At 36.7% G+C, this 22586-nt stretch overlaps 1 protein-coding gene across 13 annotated transcripts in view; it reads left to right on the top strand.

Annotated features, from left to right (window-relative positions):
* The window catches only part of DOCK10 (dedicator of cytokinesis 10), a 210961-nt gene that overhangs the window by 157859 nt on the left and 30516 nt on the right, over window positions 1-22586 (top strand). For 12 of the 13 annotated variants that reach the window (XM_036319299.1, XM_036319291.1, XM_036319301.1 and 9 more), the window contains exons 23-40: window positions 159-251; window positions 645-763; window positions 3014-3083; window positions 6457-6570; window positions 8276-8347; window positions 10142-10288; window positions 11069-11152; window positions 13252-13348; window positions 13737-13781; window positions 15284-15459; window positions 15587-15703; window positions 16992-17103; window positions 17815-17936; window positions 18026-18140; window positions 18228-18294; window positions 18871-18918; window positions 19409-19510; window positions 21624-21748. In XM_036319299.1, the coding sequence (XP_036175192.1) occupies window positions 159-251; window positions 645-763; window positions 3014-3083; window positions 6457-6570; window positions 8276-8347; window positions 10142-10288; window positions 11069-11152; window positions 13252-13348; window positions 13737-13781; window positions 15284-15459; window positions 15587-15703; window positions 16992-17103; window positions 17815-17936; window positions 18026-18140; window positions 18228-18294; window positions 18871-18918; window positions 19409-19510; window positions 21624-21748 (1825 nt within the window). The remainder of the gene's footprint in view (window positions 1-158; window positions 252-644; window positions 764-3013; window positions 3084-6456; window positions 6571-8275; window positions 8348-10141; window positions 10289-11068; window positions 11153-13251; window positions 13349-13736; window positions 13782-15283; window positions 15460-15586; window positions 15704-16991; window positions 17104-17814; window positions 17937-18025; window positions 18141-18227; window positions 18295-18870; window positions 18919-19408; window positions 19511-21623; window positions 21749-22586) is intronic. The other variant, XM_036319296.1, reaches the window with a different exon arrangement.

Here is a 22586-nt window from a genome sequence, read left to right as displayed (position 1 = left end):
CCTCCATGAGAAGCGGAAATGAAAGCTGTCATTGACGCTTTCATAAAGCACTTACACATGGAGGCATCGATCCTACAGAAAGGCTGCCTCCCATCACCATGATTGTTACACAGTTTACATGTCCTCAGAAATAAACACTTTTATTTTTGCTGTTTCAGGATCCATATGTGAACGCATTTTTCCGAGAGTGCCAAAAAAGGGAGAAAGATATGTCTCAATCACCTACCTCAAACTTTGTCCGCTCTTGTAAGGTAATGTGACATGCAAATCATTTCAGTGGTCTTTGGGGGAGAAATGGGCTATAGGGACCTTTGTAATTTTCATTGACTCACAAAGTAAGAGGTAATTATCATTGAAGATTTTTAAATGCCTTATCAATGAAGAGAGTCAATTATTTCATTTCACAATTCCTTAATAGTTTCTGTCCGTGGATTAATAAACAAGCATAAGTAGGTGTTTCAAAATAAGAAGGATTGAAAATTAAAGCCAATTGATTTTAAATTACTTTTTAAAATCGCATTGCCACATTGCCCCCATGCCTGCACACCATGCTAAATGCAATGAAGAGCAAAGTTCTGAAAACCATCAGCAGAATAAGCTTTCATTTAATCAGTGCCCTTTTGTTTCCTGTTGGTTTACTACAGAACTTATTGAATGTGGAAAAGATTCATGCGATCATGAGTTTTCTGCCTATAATCTTGAACCAGCTCTTCAAGGTTTTGGTCCAGAATGAGGAAGATGAAATAAGCACAACTGTGACCAGGTATCCATAACACAGCCTCAGGAGAAGAGATTTTTCTAATCTGTGGTTACACAGAAATTTGATTATAACTGAATGGTCACCTAATTATGTATGCTTGCCTTTCACTTGAACACATATCTCTAATTTAAGTATTTCTTACTCTTGATTTCTAATCACCTGTTGTTATAATTTAAGTAAAATACTATACATCTTTTTCAACTTTCCTTTGTGATATTTAATTAAACTCTTTAATTTGAGGTAATTATAGATTCACATGCAGTTGTAGGAAATAATGCAGAGAGATCCCATGTTCCTTTTACCCAATTTACCCCAAAGGCAACATCTTGCAAAACTGCAGTACAGTAGCACTAACCAGGATATTGACATTGATAGACTCAGAATACAGAGCACTCCATCTCCACAACTGTTTCCCTCTCATCCCCACCCACACTCCTCATCCCAGGTAACTACTCAATCAACTGTTCTCCACCTCCAAACCAAATTTTGTCATTTTAAGAAATAAAGAAATATATATATATATACATATATATATATATATATGACTTCATCTATATATATATATGACTTCATATATATATATATATATATATATATATATATATATATGACTTCATCTATGTATCTATACACATATCTATCTCTATATCTACCCTTTGGGATTGTTGTTGTTTTTCTTCACTCAGATTAATCCTCTGGAGAGTCATCCAGGTTGTTTCATCTATCCATAGTTCCTTTCTTTTTTATTTCTGAGCAGTATTCCATACCACAGTGTGTTTAACAATTCACCAGGTTGTTTCCAGTTTGGGGTAGATTTGGGGTAAATATAAATTATCATATCACTAAGAAAAATGACCAGTGTAATTGCTGGGTTGTATGAGAGTTCTCAAGAAGATGTTGAGTTGTTTTCCACAGTGGCTGTACCCTTTTACATTCCCAACAGATCTTTTTCTTTTTGTAAAATATTCTATTTTTCTTCAACTCTTCTCACTTTAGGTTTGTCTATACTACGCATTCTGCCAACATTACTAATCTGTCTGGTGACTTTGGTAATCACAATTTCCTCTTCATAGAGATCATGTTTTGAATTATTGAATCATCTATTCCTAATGTTGTTTTTCAATTAGTCACAGCATTCCAGAAATAAAATTACTCTTGGCATTGACATGTTTGCAGTACCTTCTGAACTCACAGGCATATGATTAGCCTTTTTCAGAAGGAGGGTCTTTGGCCTTGGCTGTTTGTTTTGGGGTTTTTTAATATATTTTTTATTGATTTCAGAAAGGAAGGGAGAGGGAGAGAAAGAAACACCAATGATGAGAGAGAATCATTGATCAGCTGCCTCCTGCATGCCCCACATTGGGGATGGAGCCTGCAACCCAGGCATGTGCCCTGAACAGGAATCTACCCATGACCTACTGGTTCATAGGTTGATGCTCAACCTCTGAGCCACGCCGGCCAGACTCTTTGGCCTTGTTTTTACTAAAGTGGAGCCATGAAGCTCTGGAAAGTGAAGGCAGCTCTAACAGTTCCATAACCAGCCAGTTCTAGACACAGATTAAAAGTCCCCAACTCTATCTTCAATGGGTGCTGTTACAGCATGAGTATATGGGTCTGTGTTGACAAGATTCCTAAGTATTTTAGCTGATAGATCTGTTGAAATTCTGAGATATTCTTAAACACAACAGCTCCATATGGAGTAACTGGAAGTGTTCATCTGAAAATACCAACCCTTACCACCACTGCTATAGAAACCCTGTCCCAGCTAAGGGTAGGAAAAAAAAGACTATACATCTTAACCTAATTACTTTTTCCAAAAGCATTGACATATAGTGCCTCTAGGCTGGAAGTGAAGCCCTTTAAAAATGAATATGATCATTCAAGGTTAAAGATCTGAAGTTTTAATCAGGCACTAAAAATGATCCTTTTTCCAAGAAGACAGTGTCAGCAAGCACAGACACCATAATAGCACATTCAGCTCAGGCAAAAAAGAAATCTCCAAAGTGATACTACAGCCATAAGACATTACTTATATCTAGTTTTTAGAGATTTCAAGGTTGGAAATGGCTAACAGGTACTATAGATATTAAATACTCAATATTGGAGGGGTACAGGAGATGAAGGAGAGTCTGAAATTGGTTCATTCATTTATTCATTAACTAGTAAGCACCGTTTTCAAGCACTCCTGTGATAAATCCAGTGGAATTTTTCTGCCTTCTCCAGAAAGGCCACTGAACATCTCTGTTTTCCCAGGGTTCTGACTGACATCGTCGCCAAGTGCCACGAGGAACAATTGGACTATGCTGTCCAGTCATACATTAAGGTATGACATCACCACTTGGACATTGGTCCTATGCCCTTGTTCTGTGTGGCTTGTCTCATTTCCTGTCTACATAGTGGGAAGTTTTTCTCTTTAGCTGGATGGTGTCTACCATAGTAATACCAAGCATTCCTCTTAGCTACTTAGAATTTCTTCTCTTTGCATTGATGAGCTAGATGTATTGTTTGAATGTATAAGTGAATAAATAACATGTACATGTACAAATGAATATTTATATGGTGGAAAACAGCCAAGAAGTTTGAGCTAGAGAAGAAAAATATTGTCCTTTGGACGTCAACATTACAAGAAATGAAATTTCGGTGTAAATTTAAGGAAGATTTTTTTCCTGTTGGTTTGTTGAATGCTCTATGTTTCTTCTATAATGTTTTCTTAGCTTTTCTTATTGTTTTCTCAGGCATTATTTCATTTTCCCAGTTACTGTATATTTGTACCTGCTTCTGGTATGTTAAGTCCTTTATCCTCCAGCATGAACCACTAGCCCATTCCATCAACTGTGCACTGCTTCTTCCAGTGTCCTTCAAGTTTATATTCTCATTTCCAGTTGGCCTGTGAATTAATGCCCGTGAACTTGCGATGATGTTTGCACATTATAAATCCTGTCTGAATGTCATCTTTTTGAATGAAAAAAAATAACCCAACCAAAGATAGCTTATTTCACTTTATGATGCATAGAGGACCTAAATTTCTATCTTTTCTATGCATAGGTGAAATCTTTTTGAGACATAGACCATTTTAATTAAAATAATGTATTGCACTAATACATATTGATAGTCATATACCCATATATTTTAGATGTCTAGAAAGGTGACTAGAAAAGAATTTAAGGTTTTTTTGTGCTAGAAACTTGGGGGGGGCGGGGCTGTTGTGTTTTTCTTTAAAAAAAAACAAAACACCTATTGTTAAAGGAAATAATTAGAAATGTCATTCTGGAGTGAACCCCTCTGAAATACCATCAGTGAGAAATGTTTTTATTACAGTTTTATATTAATATATTTTCTACCTGCCAGAAATGTTAGATGGTTTCCCAAATACCTAACTTTAAGTGTATGCCCAGATGCCAAAAAATCATGTTACTTCACAATCATTTCCCTTTGCTCTAATTTTACTCAATATGATCTACATTTCACTTTCAGAAAGCCAGATTCTTAGATTCACCTATAAATGCCTTTTTAATTTGCTCCCTGTTTAAAGATAGAGTTTTTGCATGCTTTATATGGTGCTGATTAATTTATATTCAACAGAACCATCTACTGAACTTTTACTCTCTCAATGCTTACCTCAATTTTCCATTTCACTCCTCAAAGGCATTGAGACAAAACAAATTCTCCAGTCCACGTTACACAAAGTCCTCTTCATTTCAATGCAGTTATTATATACCTTATTCCAAAGGAATCATTAAAAATTACATTAAGAACCCACTGGTGTTGTGACATTTTTTGTGACAGTCAAGTCTAGACCTTATGAGAACCTTAAAATCAGCTCTGAGACTCCATCTGTGACACTCTTGGAGAAGTATATTGCCAATGCATCCTGGGATGGTCTTTATTTCTAACCAGGATGTTTGAAATATCCCGATGAGATCATTTGATTTTATAATAAGAGTCTGCTTATTTAGCTTGCTCTGAAGGGGTTCAAATTCAGAAATATGCCTATGTAGAATTTCAAACTGATAACAATTCCTAAAGATGTTATGTAACACATTTTCATAATCTAAAACAAATACAGCCTAACAAATATAACCAATTAAAATGTTACTCTGGAAAGATCATTAAAGTAGCAAATGGGAACCTAGATTCCAGTCAAGGTTCAATAGTTAACTTGAGCAGTCAGCTTCTCTGAACCTCACTTTTCTCCTCTGTGAAGTGAGATGGGATAGACCAGATGAACTTCCAGCTCTCTGATTCTGTGATTGGACTCCTGTTATAGTACCTGGTTGACAGTCTGACCTTGACCAAGGAGTCTGATTTTTTTTTACCTTTGGTGGGAAACATTATTTTTAACATGTAGATAGATATTAAGCCCCACAAGTAGGACTGTAATGAAAACTGATGATCTGTTACCTATATTTGCTTTGATGTCCTTGAGAGATGTGATATTCCAATGCAATTAATATTTATTCAGAAGCAAACTAAACACCATTTCAAGTTCAGTGGTGCTAAATGCTGCTAACTCACCCATCTATGGTATCCAAAATATACACATACACCATGTCTTTTTCAAAAATGTGTGTCTAAAGCAATCTAATGAAATGCCATGGGCTACAGAAATTCATGGAACTGACATGTGATAGCCAAAATTTTAAAATAAGAATATTTTAGAACTATTCATAATGCCCTTAGGCCTAAATGACTGTGCATGATATTAGGTGGTTATGACATTACCCTCACATGAGCCATGATCAAGGGGAAAAATAATATTACTCTTGACTTCAGCTAGTTTCATGCATCTCTTAGCTTTTCTTTCTCTTCTGGGATGAACTTGGAGAAGTCAGGCCCCATGAGGACACTTATCTGTTGATGGACACTGAAGTTCAAACAAATAATTACAGATCCAAATTTGAATGTTCCTTTGCTTTGAGTTTCTTGCTTGCCTTCACTCCTGATTATAATGAAGTCTGAATTGTGGGTATTCTGAAAAAATGACCTCCCTTGAGGCAAACCAAACTCATTAGTAAAATAGTGTAATTCAGTAATAAGCATTTTATATTTGAAATATACATGTAAAAATTGATGGTACTATCCTTAAGATAGATGAAGAAAAACTGAAAACTAAAACCATTATATGCACTCAGTGGTGCATGCCAAAACCAATCTTTTGAGAAATAAAAAAGTGAGTAGGTATTATCTTACTGATGGCCAATGTTCATGATTCTTTGATGCCTGTGCCTAAGCATGAGGTGGTAGGCCCTGGGCATGTGGGGAGCTCACCTACTGGCCTCTGGAAGGCACCTGCTTCCCCACTTGGCTATTTGAGTGGGTGCTCTACCCTTTCAGGATGAAGAAATGCTACCATGCCACCTGTTACCAGTGGAAGGAAGGAGAAGGGGAAATGTGTCCTAAGTAGGTGGGTCAAAGCCCTCCATGTTTCCTTGAACCTGCTAAATTGCACTCTCACTCTTCCTTTGATTTCTACAAAAAGAGTTTCAAGGAGAGTTTAGGTGAGCCAGGCCCTACCTGTGCAAAGCCATAAATAGGAACAGGTGTGTACTGCTCTTCTCATTGGGCCTTCATTTATTTCATGACAAAATCTGGTATGAGCAGATAATTTTGAGTTATGAGTTATTCATGGAACATTATTTTGGAAGTGCTGTTTTCTTAAAGCATCTTACTTATTTCACTCTTTGGATTTTGTTCAGTTCGTGTTCAAGACCAGGGCATGCAAAGAGAGAACGATACATGAGGAACTGGCTAAAAATGTGACTGGTCTTTTGAAATCAAATGACTCAACAACAATTAAACATGTCTTGAAGGTAAGGAATTGAAAGATGATTCTTTCATTATTAGTATAAGGTTCACTCTCATCCCCAAGAGGTGATCGCATCCACTGATTTTCGCAGATCATTTCTCTTATAGTTTCTAGCATACACATATTGAAACTGTAGCATATAAAAGCATTAAGCAAGAGAGGTCTATGTCAACAGAAAAGATCACCTTAAGAATAAAATGAACCTCAGTTAAGTTCTTTAGCCTAAAGACAGAATAAATGTCTACAAAGAGTTACCTCAAACATTCTTCTAAGTATAATAAAAATCAAGTGTGTTGAGTTTATTAGGCATATTATATACCAACAAAAGAATTAATGATATGTTAATAAGTATATTGACAACAGAGAGGAAGCCAAGAAACAGCCACTCTTTGACCCTAAAAAGTTGAAACAATAAGGAAGGGATGGTTAAAAGTTTATGAAAAGACAGCTCTAAATTATTGTAAAAGAGTGAACTTAGTCCCCAGCTTAATTAATTATCTATCATGATAGGACCCTCGGCTTCATGATGCAACATAAATGAACCTCAAAACAGAATTTGTTGAATGAAAAAGGCAATCACAGGAGAATACATACAGGATGATTTCATTTACATAAAGTTAGTGGCAAGCAAAACTAAATTTATTTCTTCAATGTATGATATTGGTAGCAAAATTATGAAGTTAGGAAAGGGAATGACTACAATAAAATTCAGGATTGTTTGTAGTGGAGGGGAGGGGAAAGAGAGAGGATGAGGGGGTGCATTATTTAAACTGTACATATATAACATAGACTTTTTTATCTGGGATAAGTATCACCCTTTTACTCTTGGACCTAGGGAAGAAGAGCCTTCATCCTAGTGCTTGCTTTAGTCTTTTCTGACTGAGCCACACCCCATAGGGAAGGATATAACAGTAGCCAAGAGGAATGCTCACTGGGAGCTCCTCCCATGCCTTCCTAATCTTTGAGGAACCCCAGAGCCCCCGCCTCATGGGCTTACAGGCTTCCTCACAGGCCTACTTATACCTCATTCCTAAGTCCCTCCTTCACTGGGAAAATCTTCCTGCCTGAGTACAACCTTAGAACCAAGTGGGGAGCAGTTTGCAGAGGAAGAGAGAGACTAGTTTGTGGACAACACTTGGATGTGCAGGCTGGACAGTCACACATGAACCAAATCCCTCTAGGTTCTTCTAGCCAGGGTTCTTCTCCACTGAGAGCCCCATATTCTGGTACAACATTCCAAGTTGTCATGGAGTTATGTTTGTTAAGGTAGGATGATCAAACTTTGTTAGCATGACTTCGAACTTTAAGACCTGTGGCTTCAATTTTTTATCTTGCCTCTACCCCTTAAAATATTCGGGGTGGGCCTGCTAGGATATATTTTAATATAGAAAATTTTAGTTTTGTTTAGATAAGTGAAACAAATAGAACCTCATGGATAAATACTTCATAGGACTATTCTTTAATTAGCCATCCCAAGTAAACTGGCATCTTGTTTTAAACATCTTTGAGATGACAGAGAAACTGAAATGTCTGCTATTTACTTTTACCATTAAGACTTTGGTACATCCTAATATCATTGCTCTGATGGATTTACTTTCAAAGAACACACTGTAAGATAAAGATTCTATAATATTACATGATGTAAAGAACAGAATTATCATTATTTTACCATAGAACAAATTTCTCACTGCCTTTTCTTTTCCTAACAGCATTCCTGGTTCTTTTTTGCAATTATCCTGAAATCCATGGCACAACACTTGATTGACACAAATAAAATTCAGGTAAGATCATAGGTAATACAATGCTACCGAACAATTATGCTCATGAACATGCTGTCAGTAGTTCCATTGGTATTTACTTTGTAAACCATAGCAATATATGTTCATTGCTTTTTAAGTAGGAGAAATGACTATGTGTCACTTTAATCTCCATGGTTTTCCTTCTTGCAGCATGCAAGGCTGGGTACTCAGAATCTTAGAAATTTAGGCTCAGTCTAACATCGATTTTTGTGTTTCTATCTATAGCGAAATGTGAGTCTAATGATAAAGTTGACTTGTGAAGATGATTGAATCTTGCCTCTCTCATGAAAAAGGGGCTGTGTAAATTCATGAAGTAGAGCCTGAGATGGGAAGTCTCAGCTGCCTGGACTTCTCCATTGTGGGCAGGAGTTCAGGCAGCAGGAATGGATTCCTGGACCTAATGCTGGTCTTTAGGGACCCATGGAGTTTCATTCCATGTAACACATGTATTCTCCTAGCCACACCATTTTGCATCTTGTGGCAGAAATCTCTTGACTCTGATGTCCCACTGGTGCCTGCTGTGGCAAATGCTGAGACCATGAAGTAAAGACTGGCTGGTACAAACTTTCATCTATGAGTAAGATCTGAAGACCTAACATAAACCATGGTGATTATAGCAGATGATGAAATTTGCTAAAAGAGAATAACTTAAATGTTCTCATCAAAAACAAAAATGACCAAACCAAAAAAAAAAAGATAGCTATGTGAAGTGATAGATGTGTTAATTAACTAGATGAGGGAAATTCTTTCACCCTCACATATAAATGTATCAAAATATGATCTACACTTTAAATATCTCACAATTTTATATGTCATTTATACTTCAATAAAGCTGAAATAAAATTTTAAAAAGACTAGCTGTATCTCACTACTTAATAAAGGACATTTTAAGCCAATATTTGTACTCATTTAGTTACTTAGTCATTCATTGATTTCTTAGAGTTGCTAATTGGGGGATTTCTAGTTTAAAAAAATCAAAGTACTTGATTTTTCACTAAATGTGTCTAAGAAAATCTAGACCAATATTTATTAAACCATTAATAGTATGTACTTCCTGAAAGGGAAGGGAGGGGAATTATGATGTGAGAGATAATATAGTCAATAATATAATGGTGGGTGCCGGGGTTCTAGACTTATCAGAAGGATCACCTCATTTATATATATAGAAGCCTAAGCAATCTAACAACTAAACAACCGAATGACCGGTTGACTGGTCGCTATGTCACGCACTGAAAACCAGGGGGCAGACGCTCAATGCAGAAGCTTCCCCTGGTGGTCAGTGCACTCTCACAGCCAACCTCCCGCAGCTGGCCAACCTCCCGCAATTCCTTCCCCCCCCCCCCGCCCCCCCCCCCCCACTGGCCCAAATCAGAACTGGGTGAGAGGACCCCAATTGGCCCCGATCACCAACCAGGCCAAGGGACCCTACCCGTGCACAAATTTGTGCAACAGACCTCTAGGAAGTTATATAAATGTCTAACCACTATGCTGTTCACCTGAAAATAATGTTGTATGTCAACTGTAATGGAAAAAAAAAAGATGTGAAAAATGTTACATGTTTTAATAGTTTGCAATTAAAATATGTTATAATTTACTTTTTAAATGAAAATTTTATTGGCCAAAGAAGAAAACATTAAATGAAAATTATGGAAATCATGACCTTGAAATTAAAAGGGCTTCTATTTTATTAGTGCATTCAAGTTTTCAGTTTATTTTTTTTCAGGCTTAGCATTTCATATGCCACATTATAAAAAAAATGATCTATTCTTTTCTTAGCTTTCTCGGGCTCAAAGATTTCCTGAATCATACCAAAATGAATTGGATAATCTGGTCATGGTCCTAGCTGATCACATGATTTGGAAATATAAAGACGCCCTTGAAGAAACAAGAAGGGCCAACCACAGCATCGCCAGGTTTCTTAAGGTACAGTGATGAGATGCAATTCCATTCAAGCCCCCATGCTCATAGACGTGAGATATCCTCAATGTTAATTGATTCAAATCTTCATTTTTTATGAGTAGTCACAACTAACACTGTTTGATGAATACTTTTATCTATCCTTCCTACTTGAAATACTTTTTATGGGTTTGTTTTTGCCTATCTCCCCAAAACTACCTGCTGTTTACACACTCATTACAGTTAAGAGAGTCTGACAACAGAATAAGAAAGTGAGCAGCTCCCTGACAGAAATCTCAGGAACTCTTACCTTCGCTCCTCAAATTGAAGCTGCCTTAACTGAAAGAAAAGCTCCTCTGTGGAAGGAGACTAGTGAGATTTTAAAAGGTTTTTATGACCCATCTCTGCCACCCCTGCTCCTTCCCAGAGCTGTACAGTATAGGAATGAAATTGCTAAAGAAAAATAATAAAATGTAACTCTTTAAAAAATAAACACACAAGTATAAGCTAAAACTTTCTATAGAAAAGGAAAAGGCTCTAATATTTAATTGCAAAGCTCCAAGTGATGTTGTATAACATTGATTAATATGGGTTTTTAGCTTTCTGATGGGTGTACTATAGCTAACATTTTAACTAGTTGCCATATGTGGACAAATGCTTAAACATACTTGAGAGGTTTTTAGAACACTCAGGACACAACACATTTAGTTAAATGTTATTTTATTTCAATAAATTGCATTATCTTTTCAACATCTTTAATGATCTTTAAAGTAAAAATGTTTTAATTTAAAATTTTATCTTTTTTAGCGCTGCTTTACGTTTATGGACCGGGGCTTTGTGTTTAAGATGGTCAACAATTACATCAGCATGTTCTCCTCTGGTGAACTCAAGGTAAGAACCAAGTGCAGGAGTGATTGCTTTCTCAGCTATGGCAGTATAAATAAATAAATTGGTCTCTGTATATCTATGCCTAAAATATCAACTTATCCATTCTCTGCATCAAAAAAATAATGTCTATACCAGTGAGAGGCAGTCTTGTAAATGGTTCATCTAGCTGCTGAGAAAGTCACCCAAATCCTTCCTTAATGGGGAACAAGGGAGAGTGGAATGAAAGTTTTTACATTTCACTTCTATGTCCTGTGGGTGGAGAAGAAATAGTTCTTTCCAGCTGCAGTTCTTATATAACTCTAGGTCAGGACTGTGTTGTTTAAGTACTGAAAGCCCCACCTCTGGAAATGCTTCAATCTTGGGCAAAATGGACAGTTGGCCACCCTGCCTAAATAGGAGGTACGTTTTGGGAGACAGGCAGGAAACAGTGCTCTAGAGAGGAGTGGTTCTCAAAGTGAGGTTCCTAGGCTAGTGCAATAGAATCTCAGAACTGAAGTCTGTAATGTATCAAGACTTTCAGGTGATTTTATTTATCAAGTCTGAGGACCACTGAGTTTAGTATGGCATATGCTGAAGAGAAATAAGCCTGGACCAGGTCATGAAAGTTGTTATCAGTGAGGGTTCGTTGGGTTGCAAGCAAAAAGTTTACTCCAATTTGAGTAAAAGCAAATTTATTGGAAGTTCTATTGGAAATAAATAGCATCAATGTAAAGAACTAGACTTGGAAAAGAGCTAGAGCACAGGAATAATCGCCAAGAAAGAACCATTTGGCCAAAGTCTGCTGCTGCTTAAATGATAACACTCTTCTTAATATCTGCTTTCCAAAAAGGAAGTGTGTGGTCAGCCTGCTTTGGGTCACATGCCTGCCTCTTAGCAGGAGAGACAGGGCATGTGAATTAGCAGTTCCTCATTAAACTTACTTTGGGAAGAAGGTAAGTCCTGAAGAAGAAATTACCTACGTGTTGTAAAATAATAACCAATGTAGAACAACCAAAAATAAAAAATGTTCATCTTATAGCCTTTCATGTCATGCTTAGGAATCTGAATATTATTTTTCTTGGCAGTTTTGATCAGGAGAGTTACCTAATTACGTATCATGAGGTTTTGAGCATCCAATCCTCTCTGTAAATAATTTTTGAAAGAATATTCTTCATTAATTCTCCAATTATGCATGAAATTTGAAGAATGTCCATTTAGATACAATTCCAGTAGACCTAAATTATATATTTTTTCAAAGACCAAACAGAAACTTCTCAATGAAGAATAATTAACATATAAATTAAGTATGCTCTTCTTCACTTTGATGTACGAAGGATTAAGTCAAGTACAATCATTTGTAAAATGCAGTATTTTAAATGATTGACTAAAGTTACCACAAAATATAATTCTGTAATTTTCAAGTGAATGAAATATATTTTTGTTAGCTAATATTAGCAAATATAATGAACACAATCTGAGTCTTAAAAATGTATTACTTATCTTGCATGAGAGTGAAAACAGAACAGTTATGAATGTGCTGATTGTTTCTATTTATGTGGTTGTTCTTAGCTCGTGTATTACCGTTGTCTTAGACTATGTCTAGACTCCATTTATCACTGTGCTATTCAAAACATTATTGAAAGAACAGGCCTGTTTGCAAGAGTAGGGAAGAGGTAGAATTAATAATGTATCCTGAGAACAATGGCATACGAAGAGAGATTCACTTTCATTTTTTATTGTCTTCCTTACCTCCTTGAATCATAGGAATTGATTGTAGCAATCTGTTCTATGATCTGAGGGTAGCTGTAGAGCTCTGTGCATTTGGTGAGGCACTATTTTTCTCAAAATAAGTATGTTATAAACTAAAAGAAGCAAAAAAATGTCTCAGTAAGGTAAGTTACAAATGAGACTTCCTGAGGAAGCCTTGATCAAACTCCCCAAATAGGAAGGCTGCCTGCATTTACCACTACAGAGGGTCAAAATTCCTTAAACTTAACAATAGCTGGTGATCACACAAAAGCAACCGCATCTTCTTTTTAGGTACAAAAGTCAAGTGCAGATTCTTTGTTTTATTAAATTTCTTGGTGTGTAAATAATAGTCATTCGGCTTGTCTCTCTTTCAGACTTTATGCCAGTATAAATTTGATTTCCTTCAAGAAGTGTGTCAGCATGAGCACTTTATCCCTTTGTGTCTCCCCATAAGATCAGCAAACATCCCAGGTAATAATTTCCAGAGTTTTCATCGGCTCTTACAAAGTGAACGCTTTTATTTGTTTGTTCATTGTTTTCCTGTTTCCTCAATCTTGGTTTTGTTTAAAGTTGTCACATGGGTATACCCAGACAATGAGATTAAAATGTGAAAGAAATTGTTGGCCTGTGACAATGGATACAACCCTATGATTCTCAATGTTTGTCTATGTTTCCTTTTACATTAATGAAATAAACAACCTAAAGCATTTCTCTTGAAAAACAAAGCTTTATTGAAGTAATTCCTATTTTAGGACAACATATTTTAATTTTTCAGTATATATTACACATCATTAATGAACATAATATATATCTGAGTATGGATATATCTGAACTTTTTGTTTATTTGTATTAAATCCAGATCCTTTGACACCTTCAGAATCAACTCAAGAGTTGCATGCATCAGGTAAATAGTGTAATTTTATATATTACCTAAGCATCAATAGTCCAATAACATTGATGAATATAGATACTATAAATTTTCAGTTTCCAGATGCTAATAAATAGCCATATTTTAATACCATATAGTCAAAATAAACAAAATATTCTCTGAACTTTTCTCCAGTCACAAATAATTAAATGATTCCCCGTCTTGAATTCTTTCATATTTTATTCTCTAAGGTTTGATTTTTTTTAATTTTCCAAAGTTCCTGCAATTTCCTTAGAGTGTATCATAAATAAAATTCCAGCTATATATAATAGCATACTTGTTCAAAGTAACTAGCTTTATATGATATATTTCTTTCAATAAACCACAGTCTGATTTGAGCTATTTTTTCAAGACTGAAATTATTAGAAGCCTATAAATTGAATATAATGCATATTCCAATGGTGCACTATACTAATCATAACTACCTTGCTGGTTGTCCTGAAAACTAACTAAGATACTTCTTATAAAGTGTGTAGCCTAGTGTTTACTCACAATGTGAGCTCTGTAAGTGGGTGCTAGTCCTATTATTAATAGTTACATTTAGAACCCTGTTGGACAATTTTGAATAAGTGCATTATTACTGGAAATTGTAACACTGCTTTCTTGGTAATTCAGGCTTAACATTTTGCAGCCTACCTTGGTTTTCCTCTCTCCTTGCTCTTTCACATCCTTCAGAAAACTTGTTCTGCTGATATTACTTCTGCTACTTTGATCCTACTACCCCAGGCCCTCTAATTCTCCCCTCTCTCCACTACTGCTACAGACTCTTGTATTATATCCCTCCCTGCAATCTAATTAACTTACAACCTGCCACCATATTAGTAAATCAATAAAGCACAGGTCGGATTGGGCCACTGATCTCAAAGCCCTGAGTGACTTATCATCTACTACAAATGGAATTGCTACGGAAGTGCAAATAGCAGAGGAACCTAAATGCCAGCTAGCGAATTTGTACTTAAGTTTCCCATCAACTAGTTCCAATGTGGCTCACATCTTAATTCTCATCACTCCTCTTTTGGGCACTGTATTTACTGTCCCCCATATCTGTGTTCCCCACATACCTACTTTCACAATTCTGTGCCATCAAAATCCTATCACTTCTCCTCCCATGTCCTCCTCTTTCCTCATTGCCTCCATTTACTCACACACCTGCACTTCCAAATCTTAAGCATCCTCAATGGCCCATTTCAACATATTACTCTCAGTTGACCATTTCTGATTCCTTCAGACAGACTATTCAGGTTTTTCTCATCTCAGCTGTAATACTGTAGGGTTGCCACTTTCATGGAGCTTGATATTAGTATACACACAATATCACCCTATCTTTCTGAATGTTCCTCTCTCATAATTCTCATCTCTGTGGCAAGACTATATCCATGAATCCAGGGAGGAGTTGATAGTTGTGTGATAAACCTGTCTTGACTATAAAGTGACCATTTGATTTTCAATAATATAATCTCTTTTTTTGCCTCACGAAGATATGCCTGAATATTCGGTCACTAATGAATTTTGCCGCAAGCACTTCTTAATCGGGATTCTACTCCGAGAAGTTGGCTTTGCTCTGCAGGAAGACCAAGATGTCAGGCACTTAGCTTTAGCTGTCCTAAAAAATCTAATGGCTAAGCATTCATTTGATGATCGATACAGAGAACCAGTAAGTGGTCTTCCTTTCTCCCTTCCCTAAACACAATTTAATGGCACACAGCATTAAATGCACAATCAAACCAAGGGGTCCATTGATTTTTACATGAATCATTTCTTTTGGCTCCCTTCTCACCTAGAGAAAGCAGGCCCAGATAGCAAGTTTATACATGCCCCTCTATGGCATGCTCCTGGACAATATGCCAAGGATTTACCTGAAGGACCTGTATCCTTTTACTGTCAATACATCGAACCAGGTAAGTTTGCATACTATTTCCAATGTCTATTTGAATAGTTAGCCTTTCTTATATTTTTGCCCTGAATACTATGTCCACCTACCTGTGAGTGACTAAGAATTAATCAGCAGTTCCTGCTAGGTGTTTTTGAGACATTCATGTCAGTGTCACTGGTTCCAGACTGGTCACTGAATCCTTCCATCTAGCCCAGAGGTCCTCAAACTTTTTAAACATGGAGCCAGTTCACTGTCCCTCAGACATTCCACACATGCGCACTGTGGGCCCGGGACGAGTCGGCTGCTAAGCAGGACAGGCAGCGGTGGCAAAAACACCCGGTGGGCCGGATAAATGTTTTCGGCAGGCCGCAGTTTGAGGACCCCTGATTCTAATCTAGCCCATCTCTCCAGCACTTTTTTTTTCTTTCTCTTCTGTTCTCTGCACCATTTCCAGTTCTCTCCAGTTTTTACCAGGTTCCTCTGTTACATGCATGGCCCCATCCTTAGTGTACACCTTTCCCACCACCTTTCGGTATCAGTTTTATGACCACTTGGTTGTCTATAGCCAAGTGCCTTCATTATAGTCACAGCCTAGGAGTGGCCTGTTTGTCATCCTTTCTCCACTGAGTCATCACAGTGACTGTAAAACAACCCTCTTCGGTTCAATTACCTGTGTTCAAATCCCAGATGAATGAACATACTGCTGACCCAGTTTACTACACAAGATACTACCATCTAGAAGTTAGGTGCTGTGCCTTAGGAATTTTGGGGGGGACCTTGTTCAAATCCTAGTAGTATCAGTTACTGTCTATGTGATATTAGGTAAATTATCCAACCACTTTAAGCCTCTAATTTCTTATTTATAAAATGGGATAAGATACCTCCATCACAGGATTCTTATGAGGATTAAATTGTGTGATAGAAAACACTTATCATAGAAACTGGAACATACTAATCATTTAAAATCTGGTTTTTAGTAATAGTAAAATACATAAGATAACCCCTGATAATAATGATATAGAACACATGATATAATCCATGAATATAATTATTCCATCCATTTAATCTATACCTAAAAGATAGTTTATACTACATTGTAAAAATTTTTAAATCACATATGTAATCAAATGTGACCCAGAGTATGGTTTTGACTATATTCATTTTTACTGCCTGCTTTGGCAGAAGACCTTTGCTGGGATATAAAAGGTCAAATTAAATACCATCTAATTGAAAGAATAGTGAAGAGGTATATGAGGCTTTACAATGTTGAAATATGATGACTCCCATTCATTTCTTCTGTGCTCTTAATACAGGGGTCTAGAGATGACCTCAGCACCAATGGAGGATTTCACAGCCAGTCAGCAATGAAACATGCGAACTCCGTGGACACATCGTTTTCTAAAGATGTTTTAAATTCCATAGCAGGTACTTGACACCTTCCGAGGACACTTGTGTTTAACCCTCATCCATATTTACCTTGTACATCATTGTGCTTTTCACCCACTCCATAATCCATTACCCATAATCTATATGGCACAGTGTACTATATTTATATAGCTAAAGTGTCTTTTTACATATTTCTTGGAATGCCATCCAGCAATTTCCTCTTCTATTTAGCTTTCATTTTTACTTGGCTCAGATGTTATCAAATGGCTTCATTCTGGAAACAATATTTAAGTTTTCATTGCACATAGCCTTTTAAGATATAATAGCCCTTCAACTTCAAAGCGTATTTTTAGAACTGTTTTGGAAATGTCATCTTGATTTCTTTTATACTGTCAAAAATTGAAAAATTTCTTTCCCCAAAGTATTCTTGTGAATTTTTACTAAAACATTTTTAAAACAGAAGCTTTATCTTAAAAGCTGTTTAAGAAATCAAAAGAATAAGCTTTATTTTATTTCCATTTATAATGGTCTAAATTTTTCTAAATCCTTAATGTTGGCATGGCCATTGTAATGACACTTAAAATGTGGCATCTCTCTAATGCCAATCCCAGACTCTATTATGTCAACCTTTCAGAATAGTTCATTATACCATGCTCAATGATCAACATCTTTTTGGTTCATCATTTGAGCTATTTGTGTGTCCGTGCCCATACATCTCATTGTCATCCGTGTGCTGTGCCTTGTTTACAGCATTTTCATCAATAGCTATTTCTACAGTAAACCATGCTGACTCCAGAGCATCCTTAGCAAGTCTTGACTCCAATCCAAGTACCACTGAGAAGAGCAGTGAGAAGACTGACAACTGTGAAAAGGTGGGACTTCCCTTCCAGACTTGCTCAGCACATTAGGACTCAGAAATCTCTTACTCTTACTCAATCCTTATTGGTTCTTTGATTCCTAGATCCCAAGACCCTTGTCTTTGATAGGCTCAACACTTCGATTTGACAAGTTAGATCAAGCTGAAACCAGGAGTCTTCTTATGTGTTTTCTGCACATTATGAAGAATATTTCAGAGGGTAAAGAGAACTCTTTAAAATTAAAACTTAAAAAAAATAAGACTTTGAATTTCAAAGAGTCTCATACTATGTGGTGTTTCCTTCCAGAGACTCTGATTGCCTACTGGCAACGAGCACCCAGTCCAGAGGTGTCGGACTTCTTCAGCATCTTAGAGTAAGTTATAGTGTTAATTAGTTAACACTCATTTTCTGGAACCTTCTAAATAGTTCATTATACCATGCTGCATTTTAAGTGCTTCTATGGTGATTTATCTATCAATGATAATGTATAAAATCTATATATATAAAAGCATAAGTAACCAGCCTACTGGCCAGTAGCTATGACGTGCACTGACCACCAGGGGCAGACACTCAATGCAGGAGCAGAAACCACAGGCATGGAAACATGGAACAGACTGATGAATCTCAGAGGGAAGGGGGAGGGAAGAAGGTGGGAAGAGATTAAGCAAAGATCTTGTATGCATACTTTAGGCCCAGTGCATGGATTCGTGCTCCAGTGGGATCCCTCAGCCTGGCCTGCGGGGATCAGGCCAAAACCAGCTCTCTGCCATTCCGCGAGGGTCCCAGATAGCAAGAGGGCGCAGATCCGGCCAAGGGACCCCACCAGTGCACAAATCTGTGCACCAGGCCTCTCGTATTTAAATAAAATTTAACATTTTTAATGTATTAGGATGAACAGTTTGCATAAATAAGAGTTAAATAACTAGAATGTAACTTTTTTCCTTTCTAGCGTCTGTCTTCAAAATTTCAGATACCTAGGAAAACGCATTATAATAAGGTAATCATTTTAAGCTCCAATAGGTCAGTCTGTTCTTTCAGCATTATGACATATATTAATGCATCAGGTTATATTTACAAATATATGTTAGAAATCTTAAAATGCAATAATGATTATAAGGTTGACCTCACATTCAAAGTTTGACAGTAGCCCTATCTCCGTAGCATAAAGCTTTAGAGGTAGAGAAGCAAAAAAAACACATTTCTCAAAGGAAGTCACATTTTATGTATCTTTGAACAAATTTATCTACCTTTGTAGGGATAAAACTTGGAAGGTACCAATTTAAGAAAATATTTTAAGTAAAATAAAAAGAAAAATTAATCTGCAGTAGCTTTGTGCTGCCATTCTTTCTTCATGAGTGACATCAAAGTTCCCAGCACCTTCACTAAACCCCCACTTCCCCGTTTCCAGAAGAATGTGTGATTTCATTTTTCATAGCATGTGTTTTTCAAATGCTGAGCTATGATTACAACATTACTATTTCCTGCAGGAAAATTGCTGCTGCATTTAAATTTGTGCAGTCCACCCAGAACAATGGAACTCTCAAAGGATCGAATCCTTCCTGCCAAACATCAGGCCTCCTGTCACAATGGTAATTGTCACATTTGCTTCATATTTAAAAACATAGTGTGCGTATATGTATGTGTATTTATGTATGTATTTGTGGGGGGTGGCTATATATGTATGTGCACACACGTATATGTATATGCATATATGTGTGAATATATATATTTTTTCAAAACAAATACAGATTTAAAGTAATTCTGTGTTTCTGTGAAGAAACTTAAAATGCAATAAGGATTATAAGGTTGGCCTCACATTTGAAGATTGACAGTTGCCCTATCTTCATAGCATAAAGCTTTAGAGGTAGAGCAGCACAAAACACATTTTTCAAAGGAAGTCACATTTAGGTACTTCCCTATCTGCCCTACTGGCTTGTAAAGAATGAAAATGCAAAGATTATGACTTATTTACCTGCATCTAGAGCACAATGCCCTGCATAGAATATTAATGACTATCTTAATTTATTGGAAACTGAAAAGGCATAATTCCAACAAATGTATCTTTTAATGGTTGCTAATCTCTAGTGACAGAGTAAAATGTAGGGTCATATCTCCGCATTATTTTTAGTAATTGTAGTGTTTTAGAAGTGTTCTTAGAGCTGAAATTGTTTGTTAAAGGGTCAAAGGCATTGAGGAAGCGTGGATGGCCTCGTAAGCTCACCTTAGATTTCCTCATCAGTCTGATTTGACTATCATGTAGGACCTGGAGTCATCCTTCATTAACCTATTTATTCTATGAGAAACACTTGCTCTGAAATCCTACTTTACAGCTCCTCTGGGTCTACTAAATACGAAGTCTTTGCTAAAATTTTCTCCAGTTTGATTTATTCTTCCCAAAGGGATCTTAATAACATGTAACATTTTAAAATTTCTATGTTTTAGAAAGTTTTAGAAAGAAATATGAAAGTGGTACACAGTCAATAAATCATAGAATAAATTTTGCCACTCTGTCTCTGAGGACCCCTTGAAGTTGCTCTTTTTTGAGAAAGTAAATGAAAAAACATAAGGTTGTGTTTTGAGAAGGGTAATAGAATAGAGGACTATCAGCAATTATTTTTCATGTTTAATGACAATGATAACCCACCTGCAGTCACTGTAGTTTTGTAGATGTCTGGCAGGTTAGACTTCAGGCTCCTGCCCCAAACCATCTGGACAGGTCCTGACTGTTTCTGGCTCTCCCCTCCTAGAAACCAGGGCTTGTACCCCAGGAGTTCAAGACTGAAGCAGACTCAAAATTTGGAAATAATCCAGTCCCAAAGGTCCAAGCCATAAATCCCAGATCCCATTATGCCTTGTAGCTTCAGGAATGATCCAGACTCCCCTGGCTGCTGAAAGCCAAAGTCAGATCTCCTGGGCCCTGATTCACCCAGAGTATCCGAGAAGTATGACAAAGAGAAAACCATGGCCTCTTTTTTAGGCTTGACTCTTCAGAGTACCTCCGATTTTCTGCTATTCTGAAAGACATGTTCTATTTTCTTGGCCAAATGATAGTCTAAATGACAGTAGAGAATGGGAAGTATTCCTACTACCACAGTAACATGGCTCATTTCCCCAGTTGGAAGTGCCAAGGAGGCATTGAATGAGAGCCCTTGTAGGTCATGGTCATTGCCCTGAAGAAGGAGCTTCCCAGAAGTCCCCTCAGCTCTCTTTGCCCCACAAGGATCATGTATCAGGCTCCTGTGCACTTGACACAAATGGAATGACATGACAAAACATGAAAAATTTTCAAATATGAACAACTAGGAAAGCAAGGATTGTTCTAGACCAGATTTTACTTTTTAAGTACTGCCTTCTAAATATAATTTCACACAACTGAGTTATACTATCTTCCTGATTGACCAACAGTCAACTTCACATCTATAGAATCCCAGCATTCATTAAATACTAATGAGTATGCTTGTGCAAATTTAAATTCAGTATCTATTATTCTTCTCTTATCTTTCTGAACCTTTTCTTGGCTTAAATAAAATTTCTTTAGAAGTATTTCATGTCCCTTTTATCATGTCACTTCTAATCAGTAGTTTTCATAATAGGTTTCAATTTTAAAAAATGTTATATATCTGACTCAATATAGAATATCTGAATGAACATTTGGATATCACATGTCCATTGCTTTAACCATTTTTCTTATTTATTTTTCAGGATGAACACCAATTCTGGTCATGAAGGACATAAGCAGTCCAGATCACAAACTTTACCTATAATTCGAGGCAAAAATCCACTTTCTAATCCCAAACTCTTACAGATGTTAGACAATACCATGAGCAGTAAGTAAATCAGAAATAATAGGAACAGATGGTTATCCGCTTTTCTCTAGATGTAGGTAGGACATGAAATGCATAATGATTCAAAAATAGAAAGAATACTGTTGTGCCACTAAGACCACTGTTTTTCAGGCGTGCTATGGCCCCGAGTATTCTTAGAGGAGGCACTCACCATGGAGTGCTTAAAAATTTGTAGTGTTCTTATGAGAAACAAAGTGGGAAAGCAAAACGCTCAGTATCATATGCTTAGTGTAGCTCCTCTGGAAAAAAAAATGGTATTATAAATGGTATGCAGGTCCCTCTCAATCATATTGTTTATTGTCTGCTCTGTAGGAAGAAGAAAATGTGGTTCATGTCAGTAAGCATGACATCTTGAATCCAGTGATACCCACATTTCAGCTTGTGAATGAGGAAAAAAACAAGGAACAGTGTTTTGTATCATGTAAATGTTAGCACTTGTAGACATGTGATCAAAGTTAGCTGTTTGAAAGTATATACCTTATCCTATAAATGCACTTAATGCCATTCTCAGGAGACCACTCATGCAGACTTCCCACTGAGACTGTACATTTGGTCTATTAGCCTGGGAGCCTAAAACTTGAACCAGACTGATTATCGAAGAAATATGAATTTGTCAATGATGGAATTAATGGAAAGTTGTAGGAAGTAATGAAAATAGACCACTCTCGTCTTTGGAAATTCTCCAGCTGACATAAGAAAAGGGCACACGGTCTTTGTTCAAGCTGCTACAAGATAACATAGACTGGGTGACTTAAACAACATTTATTTCTCATAGTTCTGAAGGCTGGGAGATCTAAGACCAAGGTACCAGCAGATTTTA

Source organism: Myotis myotis, unplaced genomic scaffold, assembly GCF_014108235.1.
Source record: "Myotis myotis isolate mMyoMyo1 unplaced genomic scaffold, mMyoMyo1.p scaffold_m19_p_8, whole genome shotgun sequence".
Lineage (NCBI taxonomy): Eukaryota > Metazoa > Chordata > Mammalia > Chiroptera > Vespertilionidae > Myotis > Myotis myotis.
Note: the sequence above shows the minus strand (reverse complement) of the source record. Positions and strands in the feature narration are given on the sequence as shown.